This window comes from Phaethon aethereus (genome assembly GCF_964289735.1).
Source record: "Phaethon aethereus genome assembly, chromosome: 19".
Taxonomy (NCBI): Eukaryota; Metazoa; Chordata; class Aves; order Phaethontiformes; family Phaethontidae; genus Phaethon; species Phaethon aethereus.
The window spans coordinates 7224670-7243809 of NC_138595.1; the positions used below are offsets into that span (position 1 = coordinate 7224670).

At 43.8% G+C, this 19140-nt stretch overlaps 1 protein-coding gene across 3 annotated transcripts in view; it reads left to right on the forward strand.

Annotated features, from left to right (window-relative positions):
* The window catches only part of AP2B1 (adaptor related protein complex 2 subunit beta 1), a gene marked incomplete at both ends in the record, with an annotated part of 74650 nt that overhangs the window by 11992 nt on the left and 43518 nt on the right, over nucleotides 1–19140 (forward strand). For all 3 annotated transcript variants that reach the window (XM_082008432.1, XM_082008433.1, XM_082008434.1), the window contains 7 exons: nucleotides 6998–7188; nucleotides 9288–9509; nucleotides 10405–10525; nucleotides 12218–12313; nucleotides 16964–17079; nucleotides 18206–18371; nucleotides 18891–18989. In XM_082008432.1, coding sequence (XP_081864558.1) covers nucleotides 6998–7188; nucleotides 9288–9509; nucleotides 10405–10525; nucleotides 12218–12313; nucleotides 16964–17079; nucleotides 18206–18371; nucleotides 18891–18989 — 1011 coding nt within the window. The remainder of the gene's footprint in view (nucleotides 1–6997; nucleotides 7189–9287; nucleotides 9510–10404; nucleotides 10526–12217; nucleotides 12314–16963; nucleotides 17080–18205; nucleotides 18372–18890; nucleotides 18990–19140) is intronic.

The window sequence follows — 19140 nt, forward strand, 5'->3', positions numbered from 1 at the left end:
CTTATCTCTGCTGCTGTGACTGCAAGCCATGTAGGTTCCTTCTCTGCCAGCCCGAACTCCAAGGGTGTATGTTTGGGCTTCTTGGATGACCTTATGGAGGAAGGTCTTCTTTTTGTTCTTTTTCCTACTAGCTGGCAAGCTGTTTGTCTTTTCTGAGATCGTGTCCTGAGGAATGAGGCTGTTTAGAAAAAGAAGAGCTTTTGCCTCCTGGGCCGTCCTCCACTGCATACTTTGCAGGAATTTTACCCCTCTCTGTTTGTGTAATAAAGCTGAGAAATGAGCCACTTACTGGGAAACTGTTGATGGTCCTCTGAGTCCCAAAAGGATGTTGTGGGAGGCAGTCTGGGACATGGGACTTCTCTTCTACAGCAGTGGGTGGAACATCACCTTCTTCATGGGTGCAGGAAAGCATGTGTTCCTCATGGGGAGCCTTGGACTTTTCACAGCTGTTGCAGCAGTCGGAACCGCAAAGATTTAAACTGGGGGAGAAGGTAGAGCTGCCATCTGTAATCAATGGCACGGCTTCTGGTTAGCCACTCTGACCCCACGTGCTCTGCCTGTGGAAATCCAGTTTAGGCTTCGGGCTGAGCTCCTGCAGCTGCTTTTCCAGTGGAAGGCTGGAGTCTGACTTACGGAGTAGCTAGTTTTTCTCCAGGTTGTCATCCTAAACAGGTCTGAGGGGATTTCAAGCCTGTATGTGGGACCTGATATTTTTGTTTGGTTGATTTTTGGTGGATGAGGAATGCTGGTCTTGAGCTCTTTCCATAGAACCCATGCTTTTCCCTACCTTTTGAATACTAACAGTCTGGCAGAGAGATACAACAACTTTATACGATAATGCATGAATTTCCATGACTCCACAGACTCTGTCCTCCCAGACCCCTCCTTTATAATGCTTAATTGACAAATTCATCCATCAGAGACCTGTCATCTTCCAATTATTGCTACCAGCATGTGTCTAGTTTCCAAAGCGTTAATCTTGCAGAGCAGATCGTTCCAGGATCTATAATATCAATCAGAGTGCTGGGGAATTTTGTTGACATGTGTCTAGATGTTACATTTTCAATCAGAACAGACACTTCTAGCTATTGACAAGCACCATTTGTCACAAAATGCTGTGGCTATGACGTTTTGTAACTCTGCACCCCTCTTTTCAGGGCTACATAAGGTTTTTGTTGATGCTTAGCTGGTGCCTTTCTTCTAAATAGCTGCTTGGATCAGAGGCAGCCGTTTGCCACTGGATGGTGCCAGTAAGAACCTCTGCAAGGAAAATTGCAAAGGCCCTTGCAAAAAAAACCTGCAAAAGAAACCTTCCTGGTGTGTGATAGGTGCCCGATCCAGGCTGGGCTCAGACCACAGTGCTTTCTGGAAGAATCATAGAGGGTTCCAGACCCTCAGTGGCTTTCCTGTAGAGCTTGGTTTCCTGCACCAAGTAGCTCAGCTGTACCAAGGAGAAACCCCTTGTGTTGGAGCTATCCTTGAACAGCTTCTTGCACACCTACCACAAGAGGTTCACCTGTCAGGGGAAGTATGGTTTCCTGTCTTACAACTAACACATTCGGATTTTGTAAGGACGTGAGAGCAGGAGCAGTGTTTTAGTCTGTCACAAAGTGGCATTTTTTTGCAGTGCATGGTAGGTGCAGGGAAGTACAAAAACCAGTTAGGGCAAGCATACCGTGGGAAACATAACACTTTTGCTTCCCTTTCATTGCCACCTTCAGAAAAATTCATCCCACTTGCAAAAAGCAAGCAGGAGGTCTTCTCCACCCAGGCAATTTTCGGGTCATGATCAGGAACTGATCGCATATCCAGCAGTGCGGTTCCAGACTTTTAGGCGCTAAAGTACAGCCTCCTGCGACGGAATTAGTGGAGGATTAATGACTTACCCAGAGCCCTGGAAATCTGTCACAATTAAGGCTGAACAGGTGAGCTGTTGCTTTCCAAGACTATACACAGGCTGGAGATGTGTTCGTCTCCCAGAGTTTTAATTTAAAGTCAGACACGTTACATGCATTAACAATGTGAGAGGTTTGTACAGACTCTCTGACTTGCCTGCTTGGGCCATTTTAATAGTTCACAGACCATTTCTAGGGAAGCAAAGTAAAGGAGGGCTTGTAGATGAAAGGTATAATTAACATGAACAGAAGTAGGGGTCGTGTAGTCTGGAGAGAGAGCTTGTCTGTGTTGGTGCTTGTTAGGGACCTTTCAGGCACACAGCATCATCTGTGGCCATGAAAACGAGCGGCCCCATGACATAGGCATCCATGCGGATGCTCCTAATATCCCATCTGGGAGTCTGTGCTTAATGACACGAACGTACCATGCAAGCTCAGTGTGCTCTTTGAAAATGTCAGCACCTCTCCATTCTCAAAAACATCACGTGGTGCTTGGTTCTCCTGAGGGTAGGCGACTCCAGCTATGTGGGGAAGACTGCCTTTCACTCAGCATCTTTTCAGAGCCTCTTAATTTTTCCTCCTTTTCTTCTTTTTCTCCTAATTTTAATGGGATGGTGAGCCGGAGGTTCCTGTTTTAAGCAGCAGAATGCTGTATTTCATTAACTCCATTACACACTTGGTTTAATTTCCAATTAGCCTGGGATGCTAGCAAAATAGTCTGATTGCTTTGACTGTTTGGCGTTCTAGATCTGCCTAGCTTCCCTCCTGTCCCCCCACCCCCTGCAAAGCTTTTCCGTGTGGGTTGATAGGCAGACACTCGGGTTTTCACCCGCCCCCTTTCCTCCTTGTTAATGTATTTTATACCATTTTCCCTGAGCTAAAGGTTTGAGCTGCCAGAAGGAATAACTGGCAAATCAGTGTTCCTACTTCTGCAGCTCTCCGTGAGGTCAGATCTGATCTCTCTGGCTGCAGAGGGGGGTTTGTCTGTAGGTGGGTTTAAAAATGTTGGGTTCTTGTTAAATCTGTAATGTAGTTTTAAGTGCAGGTTGTGGTGGTTTTTTTTTAATAAGAGTCTGTGAGATTTAGTTATCATCATCCCAGTGACACTTGTCAGTGAGTCTAAATTCATTGGGAAATTCCAGCCAAAAAGCAGGTTTATTGTCATTTGGCTCAACTATGTTCTAATGGGATGTTGCTGTGACTTCATTTGAACAATGTTGAAGTGTACCCAGGGTGAACTGATTTAAATCAGCAAGCCAGGGACCTATTATTATTAAATATTCAGTCTCCTCTGCGTTTGTACTTTCTAGGTGTTTTTTTTAGGCTGATTCTCATTGGTTGGTAGCTGTTAGCTTAAAATACAGCTTAAAGGCTGTATTCTTAATTGTAAGGAAAGTGAGGCATTTTGCCACTGAGTTAATTTACAAGTGTAAGCCTTTAAAAGCTTTTCCTGTTCACTGTTGTTCTGGCTCACCTATCATTGGCTAGTGGGTTGACCTCGGGGGGGGGGGGTTTCATTATTTTTGAGAACTAAAGACTATACTAGTTGTTAGTTTCTTTTCCTTTTAGTCTCTTTCTTCCAATCTGTGAAATAAGTTAGCCAACTCCCTGTTGGTTTTTCATCCAAATGAACTTGTTGCATGTTTTGAAAAGCAGAGAATACTTTGTTTGCTAAAGAAGCTTATGGCTTTTTTTTCCTCAGCCAAGGAGTGGAATTGGCTGTGAAACTTCTCCAGTTCCATGGAGGACTTTGTACTGTACCACTTGTAAAGCTTTAGCTTTACTTCTAATATGTCCCTCAGTAGTACGTAATCACTGCTATTTATTTTCAAGATAAAAAAAACCAAAACACCCAACAACCTGTTACGTAGCTTGCTTTATGACTTTGTACCTTGCACTTGCTGTCAGTGCAGTTGGACTTCACTACCTTGTGTTGTTCTGTTCAGGAAGAAGTATCAACTGAGTTGAAGACTTAAGGTTCAGCTTTGATGTTGTAGATTTTCTTTGGCCAAAACATCTTTCTAAATATTTCCAATGATATTTATGTGACTGCCAAAGTATATACGAAGTTACCAGGTGATGTAATACATGAATTGGTGTTGACTGGTTCTTAATGGATTTTTTTTTTCCATACCCAAGTGATAACTGTTAGTATCCCAAAGTATGGACAACGGTTCAGTCTTTGTTTACGTGTTGCCTGAGCCATCGCTTAGTGAGAGCTGTCAGCAAAGTAGGAGTCGTGGAATGAAACCATGCAGTGCCAGCTTCTATTGCTCTATGTTCCTGCCTCATAATGAAGCCAATGGCAGTGCCAATGAAGAGAGGTGAGCGTGCATACTTGAACCAGTGTTTATGTTGGACTGGTTCCTGAAATCTGTTTTCATTTCAACTGTGCTGTGGCTGTGTAAAGAGCCTTGAAGATGCTAATTATTTTTGTTGGCATACCATAACATATCAATATGTTCAGTGTGAATCGCCAGAAAGTACTTTTTTTTTTAATAAATGTTGCTTAAAGTTTGAAGATAGTTCCCGTCCCTTCCCTTATCCCCTTTTGCTTCATTTATTTTCTTGTCACCAAGTTGACAGCAGCACTGTTCTGCTAAGGTAGAAGGTGAGGAGCAGCTGTACCTGTGGACTATGAGATTGTAGATCCCAGCCCTCCTGACAGAGCTGAGCTGCCACCAAGTGTTTCACAGCCCCTTCAGTCCTTTTTTTTGTAACACCCAAGGAGACCACAGCCCGTGCTCCTAAGTGTATCTCGACATCTGACACTTTCTCATGGATGCTTTTAAAGGAAATTTGATGTCTAGTGGGTTGCCATGTGGTGTCCCATCCTCAGCTTTGATTTGGACACTTGCATTTATGCTGCCATGCCAGTTCCCTAAAAGATTCTAAAAGCCAGACCTCGCTCACAGTCTTTGGGTTGGAGCTACTGTGTACCAGGCAGCCCATGGTAACAGCATTAACGTGCATCCTTTGCTTGTGGCAAACTCAGTGACAGGCTTCGCTTACTCTGCAAGGAAGGAAACATAAGCGTAGCTGCTTTGACTTGTACTTGCCCCAGGGTTTAGGATATCCACGTGGCCCAATTACTGCAATAAAGGTAGTGCCCGGCAGTGTGAGTGCATTTGCCAAAGCTCAGCCCTGTTCCGTAGCAGAACTGACAGGTACCTTTCTGTGATGCTTTCGCTCTGCCACTATTTAATTACTTCACATTTTTTTCCAAAGTCATCTTCGTTTCATTTTGTAAGTGCTTCTTCATAATGGTTTTGAACTTTTCAGTTGCTATTATGATTTGTCTTCAATTGTAAACTTCCAAAATATAATGAAATTAAAACTGTCTTATAATTCAGTTTTATGCTGTGTCACATTAACCATTCAGAAATTAGGAAAATTAAATAATGGGAAGAATGAGCAGCATATCTTAATAAGTTACTCATTAAAGCAGTACAAGACAACAGCACTTCTGATTGCTAATGATTTTGGTGACAGAAGGCTCATTCAGCTAATGAAATTCACAAAATCTTGGATCAAATTCCTATCTCTGACCTCTAGGTGTGAAATGCAAAACAATCAACATTACTGTGTTTGTGCAGTGACTTTGGAATATATTGGTTTAATGACAAGCAGTGATGGGAACAACGCAGAGAATTTTCTGGTTGCGCTGTTTTTGTTTTCAGTGTACTGCATCAGAAGCTTCTTTAGTCATCCAAAGAATCAGGTGATTTTAGATAAGATGCTTCTTTGCTTTAATCCCATAGAAAATAATGCTATAAATCGTCATTTTAGCAGGTATGAATTGTGAGTCGGGCTGGACACGATGTGCATTGTAAAATATCCTGAAAATGGCTTTTCATAGGGTATATCAGTTTTGTGTGTCAAAGTCGGGCTTAAACCCCTTTTCCAGTTAGTTAAAAAAGTAAAAGACTTTTGTCTGCAAATTTTATATTTTTGTCTATGTATTCTGCAACTCTTGTATTTTAAAAATCTTCACATGGCATCTGTTAAAATAACTGCTGAACCTGAGTATGGAACTAAGAATTAGAAATCTGAGTTGCAATCCCGCTTCTTGCTCTTGTCAAGCTGGACCCTGGACCTCCCCTCTGCTTCCTTTCACCCGTGCTTAGAAAAGAGAAGACCTTATATAATCTTAAATGTAGCAAGAATATTTTCAGTGATGAGTTGTACTGGAGGGCTTGCTTTAAGGGCAGTCCGTAAGGCAGACAAATGGATGCTGTGGAGACTTTGGAATTGAAATGGGTGTTATTAAAAAATACAGTAGGAGTTGTCCAGTTTAGGGGAATTGTGTGTTTGCCTTCAAACTGGGTGACCTGACAGAATTGCTACAGAGCTGAAGGCTGCCTGGCACATGACATTCCCTCTTACCGAGGGACAGTTCTCGTTTCTTGGATCGCGTTAAGAAGTGTGCCACAGGACTGCCAAGGGGAAATTAAGCAAGAGGCAGCCATTCCTGAATGAGTAGGGCAACTAGAGGTTTTGAGACCTTGACTATAATAGCTGAGCGTCTCCTGGAAGTGGAGGGAGATGGTGCCTACTTGAAGCAAGCCAAGGTGGAAGTCTGGAGCCTGCAGGGAGACGAGATGTTCTTGTTCCATGTGTACACTCTCTGATGCTATCTCTGGCTCCCTCCACGGGAAAGTCTCTTGTGATGTCTTGGTCCCCATTCTCTCCAGAGGCAACTTAAACTTTTGTTTATCTTCAACAAAAATACTTTCAAGCTGTAATTCCTCTAGCAGAATGCTCTTTGCACCCATGCTGGCTTTTCATGTTTCCTGTGTATGTTGGCAGCCCCCTCCTGCTGTGCTGCTATTCTTTCATTTCTTCCCCAAGAGAGTCTTCAAGTTTTGCCAAAGAGCAAGGTTACAGTCAGGCTTTGGGCTCTCCAGGTTGGTTGTGAGGTGGTGCTGGGTCCCTGCAGGCTCAGATGACTGACATGGTGGCTGCTGCTGAGCAGCTGGTAGCACACACCAGGATCTCCATATTTGTTTCCCATGTGTAGCCCATGCTAAGCCCAAGTTAACCCCTGCCAAGCCACTGATGGCATGCTAGCAAAGTATGCATCTTCTTGTCTCTTCTCCCAGGTGGTAGCGAACGCTGTGGCTGCCTTGTCGGAAATCAGTGAGTCGCATCCCAACAGCAACCTGCTGGATTTGAACCCTCAGAACATTAACAAGTTGCTGACAGCTTTAAATGAGTGCACAGAGTGGGGCCAGATCTTCATCCTGGACTGTCTGTCCAACTACAACCCCAAGGATGATCGTGAAGCTCAGAGGTATGGTTGTTCCTCCTCTTTGCATGGGCCACTTAAGGTTATTCGGTAGCAGGGCACTTGCGGCTCTGAAAAGGGCTTGTAATAACAGGGGTCTGTTCAGGAATGCAACAGCACAAGTAAGGCTTCAGGAGGTTTGAAAGGGAGGCAGGTTTTGGTTGTTTGGGCTGATGCTGGAAACCTGCCTGTTCTATATGCAGAACCACTTTCTCTGTTTATTGTTAGCTTTTTTTTTTTACTTTTTGCCATTTAAAAGGCTAATGTTTAAGGGAACTGGCACTACTAAGAGGGGACCAGCCCAAGACCAAAGCTGTAACAATGGTTGACCCATCTGGAAGCACTCTTTGGAGGATTTCCTGTTTTAAAGCACAGCTTTCAGCTCTGGTTTTGCTACTTTGAGAGGCAAGAAGCTCTTATAGCTTTAGTCCAAAGTACTGCAGGTCTGAGACTGAATATTTTTTTCCAACTAAAATCTATTCTGTGATACGATAGAACTGAAAATAAAGGCAAGAAATTATTTTTCTTATCACTCCAAATTCACCCTTGTGAATAAAGCTTCTTACCTTTAGCTGCAATGACTAAACTTAAATACAAAGACCTTAGGGTTTAGGTAGTGGGGTGTTAATTCATGCACTTCAAGCCTCTTCCTCATCTGTGTCCAGAATCACAAAAAGTCAGATTCTGTACACAGGAGAACAAGGAACCATCAAGGCAAGTTACTTGGAACAGAGGAATTCTCAGACTTGATATACTTCATGCAGATAAGAGGGGTGGAGGGGAAGGAAGAGGCACAAGCCTACACGCAAAATCCTGGGCAGGCCTTTTTGGATTTGGTGGATTTCTTCAGTGAGACTCTTTTTGAGGTACAACAGATAATCTGCTTTTTTTAAAAAGCCTGCCAGTAGTCTTGCTGATTTTTTTTTTCTTTTTTTTCCCCCACCTCCTTTCCCCTTGCGCTCTGTTTCTGTGCCAGAAACAGCTATTAATGAGTGCTAGAAATCTGCAGAGATCTCCAGGGTGTCAGGCCAGTATTATCCTAGCTTTGTCAGAAGGGGACCACTGGTTTGAACAACTGTGAGTGTGTCCCAGTTCCTCATCTGTAATTCCTCTGAAGAGTGGTGTATAAAACTGGATGGGCAGAATCTGCTTTCACTCCTTTGTGTGGAGCTTGACTCTCGGAGCCTGCCTTATTTCAGATAGGAGAATGGCAGTGCCTAGTTGTATGTGGTGTTCTTCTTTACAGCAAGGCTGGTGTCATTACCCCTGTGCCTGGAGAAACTGAGGCATGGAGAGATGAAGCAGCTTTGGCACACGAGGTGACCTTGAGCAAAAGCCCCTGGCTTTGACTTCTAGACTCCTGTGCTCTTCACTCAGCTATGCTGCTTCCCTTCCAGGATGGCTGAAAGCAAATCTTTCAGGGAAAGAAACTTTACGAGGCACAGATGGGAGTAAGATTGTTCTGGATTACCAATATGCAGGAGGGGGTGGGAAGAAACTTGACAGATGCTCTAAGAAAGACCATATGAACCCAAACTTCCTTTCTGCTTGGGATGGGTTGTTTAGGATGCTGTTGATTATAGAATCCACTACGGCAAGCGGTGAAGCTGAGAGTCGGGAGGGTATTTAGGTCACTCTTCCCCTATATCTTCAGAGTAACTGAAACCTTTTTTTGCAGAAACAAATGGTTGAAATGGCAGTAACTCCCCAAGAAAGCCAGAAGCGTGTATCACCTCTGAATTATTATATGGGGGATAAAGTGTTTTTCTGATAACTGTTTTGTTAAAGTTGTGTTTGTAAGCGACAGATGAGATCACAGTAGAGAATACCACCAGGCAAAGGCAGAAAAAGCTAGTAACTGAGCATTCGTTGAGACTGTGATGCTGAGAGCTAGGAGAGAAACTTGAAGCTGTGAGAGAGGTCGTTCTTCTTTGCTTCCTGCTGTGTTCAGGAAAGCAGGACTTTGCCTGTTCCTTGTGAACAAAACCAAATCACAGAAGGGTCTGAGGAAGCTGTTTTCGGCTAAATCTCCTAAATTCAGATAAGATCCGAAATATTTGACATTCTAAAATAATGCGAACCCCTTCTTACTCCTCTGTCTCCAGTATTTGTGAACGGGTGACCCCTCGGCTGTCTCATGCCAACTCGGCAGTGGTGTTGTCAGCGGTGAAGGTCTTGATGAAGTTCCTGGAACTTCTTCCCAAGGACTCTGACTATTACAACATGCTGCTGAAGAAACTTGCCCCTCCATTGGTGACCCTGCTGTCTGGAGAGCCTGAAGTTCAGTATGTTGCCCTGAGGAACATCAACTTGATTGTGCAGAAAAGGTAAAGCCTCGCAGGGACATTATTCCTGGGTTGTCAAAGGGCATCTTGTTATCTCAGACCTTCAGATATTTCCACATGCACAGCACTTTGTTTAATCCTGGATCAGACCTCTTGAGGGACAGATTAAAGAGTCTCATGACTCTGGTAGCCTGAATTAATTTTCTTTACAGCATACTTGTGATACCAGTATCATACAGTATTTCTTTACCTGCCTCCCTCTTCACTGCCTTTTTAAGAGCAGTAAGAACTGCCCTCTCATTAGACTATATATGAGATTACAAATAGGAAGGAGGGTGTAACTTTACAGTTCATAGTGACCTGTAGAAACTCAAAGTGTCTATGCTATTCTCTTCAGCATAGAACCACCCGGCTGGTGACATACTGATGTACAGTGGGTTGTTTTTTTCACCAGTTTACTCTGACGTGCATGTTTTAAATACTGTTTTTCCTTGCTGGAGCGGTGGGATTGGTTGGATAGTAGTTTGTGATAGTATTCAGGGCAGAGTTACTGTGCGCTGGCATCTTACAAGTGAAAGCAGAAAATGAGTTTGTAGGTGGATGTTGCATGGAGATGAGGATGTTATTCTTTCACTGAAAACACTGACATCCACTGCCTGCCCGCAGTGGTTAGCTCAGCAGTTAAAGTGGAAGAAGTAGAGATGGAGTCACAGTTAAAGACACTTGTTTGTATTAAGCAATCTTTTTGTCCAGCCTTTCTAACTTTCTTCAAACTGTTGTTCTCATATGTTTCTTTGCATGTCCTGGACACAAAGTGACACTATTCTATTTCTCAGGGAATGTTTGGATAGACTTCTAAACAAAAGATATCCTTTGGTTAGGATAGAGCCCGTTGTTTTTACCAGTCTTGAGTGAAACAACGTTATGTTCCCTCCAGGCCTGAAATCCTGAAGCAGGAAATCAAGGTTTTCTTTGTGAAATACAACGACCCCATCTATGTCAAACTGGAGAAACTGGACATCATGATCCGCCTAGCTTCTCAAGCAAACATTGCCCAGGTCAGCTGAGCAAGTCCTGCATGTACTCTAGGGATGGAAAACCCTCTCATGGTCCTTGCATGAGGATGTATGCAGCTACTGCTGGTGTTGTCCTGGCTTTAGGCATCACTGTCCCTGGTGTAGTGCTCCTTGCAGCTACTTCATGGGAAGTGTTGGTGTTTCCTCCGTAATTTCAATGTTAATAGCATGCTATGTGTTGCATCATGGCCATCAGGCAGATCTTGCTTTACAGATTATAATTCCAGGACGAGAGCTGATGTCTCCTGTCAAATGAGTCACTGCTATTGCTGAGGTTGGAATGAGAGGCTTGTTTCAAGTGAGAGAGGTGTGCCTGTAATGGAGTCATTCAGAAAGGCCAAACATTACTGAAGTGTGAATTTCAAGTGTATTAGTTAAATTGTTAAACCCTTGCACAGGCATTCTTCAGAGCTAAAATAGCCTTTATTTTGCCTAACTTGCTTCCAGAGTGAAAATAGCATAAAGCTAAGTTGAATTGAGACTCCTTTACAGTGTAGATTCTCCTTGGATTTGATGTCGTTTTAATCCAAATTCCTTTCTTAAAGTGTTCTCAAGAGTGACCCCGGCCACAAGGCCTAACACTAATGCACAATGATTAATGCCTCTGGTTCATGCTGTTATTGTCCTATCCTAATTGTCACAGAGCAATTTCATTTAATATGACGTTTTTAAGCAGCTCTCTTCAGCTTTCTCCTCTGATGGTTTTTTTTTGGAACAGACCAAGGTAATTCACACCTCTTTTGTGCTAGAGACATGGAAAACATTTTAAAAATCAGTTTCCATGAGAATGTATTCAGAATTTTCTATTTACCCTTGCTAGGCTTCATACCCATTTTAATGCATAATGTTTAGATAATGCTGGTTGTTTGGATGAAGTGCAGCGGTGTCTGGAGGGCAGAGTCTGGGACTGAGATCTGCAGACTATGAATGAATCTCTTCCTGGTTCTAAAGAGATGTTCTTAAAAACAACCCAGGCTTCATCAGAAGTACGCCCTGAAATGAAACCCAAGGAGAGCAGGCTTCTACCCGCATCCTCCCTGTGCGACTTGTCGAAACTCTTCATGTCCATGCCTGTTATAGACCAAGGCAGCAGACTAGATGAATCCAAGGCGCTCGCACTCGGGCAGTATTTGAAAAGCATAAGCTACTAAACCAGGGTGCTCTAAGTACCATGCAACATAGATCATCCAAGGAAATAACAAAATTTCAAAACACAGATGTCCTGTCTATTCCTTGAAGATTTATTTGTCTGCAGTCTGGCCCTTCAAGGCCTTCGTTATCTTGTCATTGTTCTAAGCAATATAAAAAACCTGTGTGCATGGATGTGACCCCTGCTTCACTGTATTTTTCAATGTAAGAACAAATAGCAACATTTACATTTGACAGGGCTGATTTTGCCCCCAGTTTTTGTGTGGGGGAATCTGAAAATAATCTAGACCAAGCTGTCTTTTGGCTTTGGCCAGCCTAAACCAAGTCTTGCTACCTAATCCAAGCCAGTGGGTTTCAGAGATAGAGACTGATTACAGAGTTTGATTGTGTTAGTTTTGAATGTGTGCGGCTAACTGTGGAAGAATACATCCTGCTCATGTTCTGGTACACAAGTAGCATAGCTTGTCGGTGGGATGTTCTCTCTGTGTGACCCCAGGGACTCACATTGGTGTGCTTTCTCTGCAGGTCCTGGCAGAGCTCAAGGAATACGCTACTGAGGTGGATGTTGACTTTGTGCGCAAAGCTGTCCGAGCAATTGGGCGCTGTGCCATCAAGGTTGAGGCAAGTATCTGAAACTTGAGGTTTTATGTGGCTCTCTGTCTTCAAAAACAATGGTGGCCTTCACCATCTCATTCCCACGTTACACAAATTTTCTTTGCTTCTGTGTTGGCAATTGAGTGACCTGGGTACATCATACTCGTGGGCAAAGCCCCAGCTGAACAGTAGGACTCGTGAGCTCCAGTTGAGTACATCACAGGAAGGTGGTGTGCTCCTCTCAGACCTCCGCTTGCAGGCAAAGCAAGGCAGCTAAATCATCCTTGATGGAATATTTTACTGTACAGGCTTCAATGGAACAATGACCACTTATCCATGAGGACCTCCTTTAATAGCTGTGGCCTGACCGTTTGAAGGGAGAAGGAGAAGAGATTGTGCAGAGGAACTCAGTACTATGAAATGTTTTGTGTCCCCCCTGTTTCAGCTGAATAGAACACGTGCATAGAGTTATGGAGATCTAGGGAACTTAAGTGCAGTTTGCACAAACATAGTGACCCTCTCTGCTTATCTGCTGGTAAGCTTGTAGCTTCATTTAGAGTGTGCTCTCTTTAGCCTTAGATGCTTATGCAAATAAGTTCCCAAGAACCTCTGCAGTTATCCAGAACAACAGTCTGAAATGTCCTTTCCTGGTTGAACATCCAGGAAAATGCTCATAATAGAATTTTTTTTTTTTTTTTTTTTAGCGATGTTGCTGTTAATTTCCCTGTAAATGAATCTGGTATGCCTGACAGGAGCTGAGAAAGCCTGGGAAGAGAGAGAAAACTTATGCTGTGGTGCTGGTACTTTTCAGTAAAGTGATAACTGAGTGCAAAATGTCACATAAGTGGTCTAATTTCAGCTGAGCTCATTTAGCTTTTGCTAAAGTGTGTTCCCATGAGCATTGCCTCACAGCAGATTTAAATAAAAACCTAATAATGCCTGGCTGAGTATAGTGTCAGTGCACAGGTTTCCCTTGTTTCAGCTTAAACTACTGTGAGTCTGTGTAAAGAGGACACCAACTTCTGTCCTCTTGAGAGAATCGACCTCTCATGCAACCTTTTTAGAGCTGAAGGAAGGAAGAGAAGGCTGCATGGGAGGTTGATTCTCTCAAGAGGACCATGGCCTTTCTTTGAAGTGAGGCCCAACAGAGCAGGTGAGTGCTGCCTCTGTTCCACATCTGCCGTTCAAAATACTGGAGTGCTCCTTCCATGTTGTGCGCAGGCAGGAGGCTGGCTGGCTGGAGCCACAGCAGTGACAATACAAAATGCTCCTAAGCATGGAAGAGGGCTACGGAGAAGTAAAAAGAAGCTGACGGCAGCGCTTTTTGTAGCGGTGCTTGTGCTGGGGAGTGGGAGCTTGCTTTAGTTCTCAGTAGGGACTTTCTCACTAGGACTTGCCTGTGTGTCTGTCCTAGTTTCACATGAAAGGTGCTGTATTCCTTGCAGCATCAAGATGTTTTTAGAAGCTTTTACCCTTTCCAGCCCTCATCCCCTACACTCTTTCTTCCCATCTCTGATACCATGTCAGTCACATTCAATATGCATTGTACTAATAATAACGTCCCAGCAAATCTGCAGTGACTCCCTTAACTGTGCAGTTGTGTGCATCTCAATAGTGTTAACCTTGATTTTTAGCAATGCTCCTCTGAAGACGCTGCTGCTAAAGATGAGGTCTGTTTGCTCCTTGACAAGAGCCAGATTTAAAGAGGGCGAATATAGAACAACTCATTACAGTGTCCTCATCTCTAGGTTAATCCCTGTCCCCAGTGTACCTGTGTTTACTAGAGGCTGTTTGCACTGTGAGTTATGACTGATGGAAGAACGTTCTTACAGCCATCGGTGTCCAAGTTCCCAAGGCTTAGAAATCTGCTTTTGACATAGGGCACAGCTGGCAGGAGCTGTTGATGAACGAGTATTCACAGGGAACCTCAGCTCTGCCTTCAAGGATCCTACCTTTTGTCTAATTGTCTCTCCTAGAAGAGTAAGACAGTAAATAAATTTGTCTGCTGTGACGTGCACCATAGAGCAAGTGTGGCACTACCTTTGTGGCACAGCAGTGCATGGTGCTAACAGCAGAGGTAGTGCTTGTTTTGGAAATCTGAGCAATGCCCACGCTGAATAGCAAGGCTGGTGGATTTTGCCCAGGTTTTGCCAGCCATATCAGTTTAGGGAATGTCAGAACAACACCATTTTGCATGGATAGACTGGCTGGGCTCAGAGTTAGCTTGGGTACGTCCACAGCAAACCATGTGGTGTAGCTAGACTGGCTAGCATGAGGTGAAGGTATCTGTGGGTTGTGCGTTGGTTTGCTCCATTGACAGCACTAGATGCTTTTGATTGTAAGGAAATAAAGTGGAGGCAATAAGACTAGCAAAGGAGAAGCAGAAGGAGCCATATTAGAGGGGGATTTGTTTCAGTTCCAGGAGATTCTGCCAGCAGCCTGGTTCTTAGAAATCATTGAGGCTTATAGCTGTGAGCATGCTATGCGCTACTCCAGTAATCTTGTGGGCTTTCATTTGGTTTCTGCAGAAAAACAGAGTGAGTTTGATATTGGTTGGTTGTCCTTCCTCACTCCAACTTGAGAGCTGTTCTGGTTGGGACACTCTTTCACCAGTTTGCAGAGCACTGCAGTCCCCAGGGATGTCCACCTTCAAACAGCTGAGATGTGTTTTGTTACAGGGCAATTTTATTAGAGGGACTGCTCTACTGTGTATGTGCCCGCATGACTGCTCGCTTTCCAAGTGACTCTTGGGCTAAAAATCAATACTGCATATTTCAAAGTAGATTTTTTGTTCTTCCTGGAAAAATAACACTTCAAAGTGTCTAAAGAAAAGAAAAATAAACCTTAATTTTCCTTTTCCTTGAATTTGGCAGCTCTTAAAGCTTTGTTAGTTGTAGGCTCTGACAGGGCTGGACTGCTTGTTGCAAACAGTGACTGGTGCTGTAGGTTCTGTAAAGCAGAGTTGGCTTAGGACAGATTTACCCCAAATGCCCCTTAAAGCCACTTGTTTAAACATCTAGTGAAAGTTGTTGAGAAACTGGTAAGAGATGGAATTGCAAGCTCTGAAGCACCTAGCTTGCAAGGACTTTGAGTGGGGTTCCCATTGTGAGTAGTGTCAGTCTGTGTGAAGCCAGGTCTGTGGTCCCTATGAAATGCAAGAGTCTTTCAAGCCTCAGATCTCATCTTGAGCCGAAGAGATCAGAGTAGGACATTGTCAGATTGCCATTTCACTGCCTCCGTATTGGCATAGTACCTGTAAAGCTGTGCTAAGGAGGGAGAGGCATCATAAAAAAATATGATACCAATCATATAATTTTATATGATACCTCTTCTTACTCTGGTACCAGTTGTATTGGATTTTTTTCTGTTTGGTGTGAATTTTTTTATTGCTAGTTTGCAAAGACGGAGCAAATGCTGGTTTACAGTGTTTCCTCTCCTGGCTGGTCCTCATGCTAGCGTTGTCACTGTTTGTTCTTGTAGGCTGTGTTTGCGAGATACTACAGCTAGAGTCACGAGGGCAAGAATCACCAGGGGGTTTTAGTCTCTCCTTGTCCCAAATTCAGCTCTACAAGTCTTGAGGTTTGTCCTTGAGATTTTTGCCCATTCTCAAAAAACGATCCCTGTGACTGACTTAAAGCTGTTTCATTCCTCCTCCTCCTGCCCAGCCTTCAAGTGCTTTAAAAGTGAAAGGGGCTATTAGCTCACTTGAATTGAAAAAATCCACCTACGTTGCTATTATTTATGCCCTGTGATGTTTGTCTCTATCCTGAATGCTTTATGAATATTCTGATGGTGACTGCCTAGGCAGTGTCGTGAGCAGTCTGCTTCTCACATTAATCACCAGCTGTGTAATGAGGCTTCATATGTGCTCTGCTGATCGCCAAATTGCTGTCCTTATTTGAGACTCTGGTGTTGGAGTTGGTTACTCCTGTGATGTCCTCCCTCACTGTGCTACTTGGGAGTAGACCTCCCTGAATTGTTTGCCTCTAACTCCAGTTCTGGTTCCTGGATCGTGCCAATGTCCAGTCCTTGTTATCTTGCAGTGCCTGTGGTTGGGGAATTTTGAACTATTTAATGTAAAAGCTGCATGGGCAACAGCTGGATTTGTATTTATAGCTGTGTCTTCATATGTTGCTAGTGACCTCACCCCCAAAATACTGAACCTGTTGCTGGTGTGGGCTGTTTTTTGCCATTGTTCTTGCAGTGTGTTTGACAGCTTGGTTTTCTCCTGCTTTCTAGCTTCCCCAGACACCTTCCAGCAATCCCCGTCAAAACTCTCCCAGCTCTGGTTGCCACAGCTCAGGCAAGTCCAAGAGAGCCCATTCAGTGGCCTGTTTCACCTGCTAGCCAGCAAGAGGGTGATACAAGTAGTAATGCAGGCAGTGTTCTTAATGTCTCATGTGATGATCCAGCTATCTGCTGGCATGGTTGCTTCAACCATTAATTTTTGCAGGAGTTGGACTCAGCTGGTATCTACACTGTAATACACAAGCACTTGTCAACTTGTAGGGTTTTATTTTTCTGGACACAGACACTGAATTGGTAGCTGTTGTCATTTTGTTTACCCCCTCTGGACCTTTTCTCATATGCGTGTCTTATTCCTCAGTGTGTGCTGTGGGCTGGGAAGGAGTGTTTCTTCAGCTTGTTTTAATTGTATTGTTCTGTTCTTCTCTCCAGCAATCTGCGGAGCGCTGCGTGAGCACACTGCTAGATCTCATCCAGACCAAGGTCAACTATGTGGTCCAGGAGGCCATTGTTGTCATCAGAGACATCTTCCGCAAGTACCCCAACAAGTACGTGAAAGTCACATAAGATTTTTGGAAGCCCTTGTCTGCTAGCATCAGAATAGAGCAATGTAAAACTCACTCAGCATAGTTTACCAGGGCTGTGGAGCAAAGGTGGCTATTTTTCTGAAGAGTAGTGTCCATTCTGATTCTAGCTCCTACTACGGTAGGATTCCGATGTTGGCTGTAGATGAAGTATCAGCCTGACATATTATTAGTTCGAACTGAAGGCTTTTCCTTCCCCACCACTCCATATTGATGCTTAGTACAAGCCTTGATCAAAAGCTAGTAAAGCTCTTGTAGAGAATGCCAGAAGGAAAATCTGACGGAACTTTACAGCGCTAGGCTTCTGGTTTTGCTCGTCTCCTCTAGAAGACTTACATACGAGGCCATGAAAGGTCATGGCTCTCATGGTCTGAGGTCCCTGTCAGATTGGGCTGAACAAGACGCTGTTGGCTTTCTCCATCAAGTGTTCTCTCTTGCTTGGCCAGTACTCAGCTACTTTTAAGCTGTTTCTGCAATAAGGTTTTTGTTTCTTCAGCTACAGAACAGCAGCAATGTCTTTTAGCAGAGACTTCGTGATCACCTAAAAAGTAATATGGGACGTGCAGGTCTCTCTGGCAATTTCTGCTGTCAGTTACAAGATAGATTGCCTGCTTATGACAGGATACCCACGCATGGGAATAGGGGAAGCTAAATAATTAGTGCGGGGTATTGTCTACTTTACAGCAAAGCCTTTGGGGAAGTGTAATATCCAGTTTAGAGTTACCAGCCTGAAAACGCCATTGAGGCTGCATGATCTGATACAGACTCATGGTTTGAACTGTTGGATCGAATGTTCCCTTCAGCAAAACAGAAGGGGAGGCAGCTTTGTCTTGAATTCCACATCTGGGTGGTCTTGCTGATTAACGAAACTGCAAAGCTCTTGAGGACCCTGTGAGATCTTAGTGCTCAGCTTGGAAAAAAAGAAAGAGCCTAGGAATATTTTCTGTAGTTGAGTGAAAATGCTGCTTCTTGCGTAGAAATACAAGACATTGTAATTCAGTGCAGGATTCTCTGCAGAATGATGTGGGCAGAGATGGAGTAACACAAGTTGAATTCACCCCAGTAATCCACCTGTACTCTGACAAATCAGGTATGAAAGCATCATTGCCACTCTGTGTGAGAACCTAGATTCCCTGGATGAACCAGATGCCAGAGCTGCCATGATCTGGATAGTGGGCGAATATGCAGAAAGAATTGACAATGCAGATGAGCTGTTGGAGAGTTTTTTGGAGGGCTTCCATGATGAAAGTACTCAGGTAAAATTGTGTTGTGCATCTCACCTGTAGTGTTTCATGCAGTGTATGTATGGGACGGATGGTAAATATTATTGTAGTGGTCAGAAAATACCTCTCAATGAAGGCTTCAGTATTTGGCTAAAATAAAACTTTTGGGAGTCTGTAGACTTGCTCTGTTATGTGTATCTCCCAAACTTGTCTTCTTGGAAGGATGAGACAGAACAGGAGGGGTTTCTAGATGTTGCATACTTCTTGGGGAATAGCCCTACTAGGGACCAGAACATACAGAAGAATAGTGATGAGATGCATAAATGTATGACACGAATCTCAATGTGCTGATCAGGGACTTGTCTGTGAAAGTGTTTTGCAACAGGCAAAAGTCTGAGTCTCATTGTACTGGGTTTCACTGGCAAAGAATAGTGTAATGCTGTTATAAAGCATAGGACTTGATTTTCTTATCAGTAAAGGATGTTGAGACTTGGGAAACATTGCTAAAGCGTGGATGAATTTTCTAATCTTTACTGTGTCCCTTTCTCTTAGGTGCAACTCACCCTACTGACTGCTATAGTGAAGCTGTTCTTAAAAAAGCCTTCTGAGACACAGGAGCTGGTTCAGCAGGTCCTCAGCCTGGCCACACAGGTAAGCCAAGATATCCAGTGAACCAGAGCCCTGCAGACGCTGTGCTGGCCTGCCATGCGGTGTCTCCTGTCTGCCAGGCCAGTCAACTGTGCAGTAGATAGGATTCAAATGTGTTCCCCTCTCCCAAAGAGGAGGGTTTGACTCTGTTCAA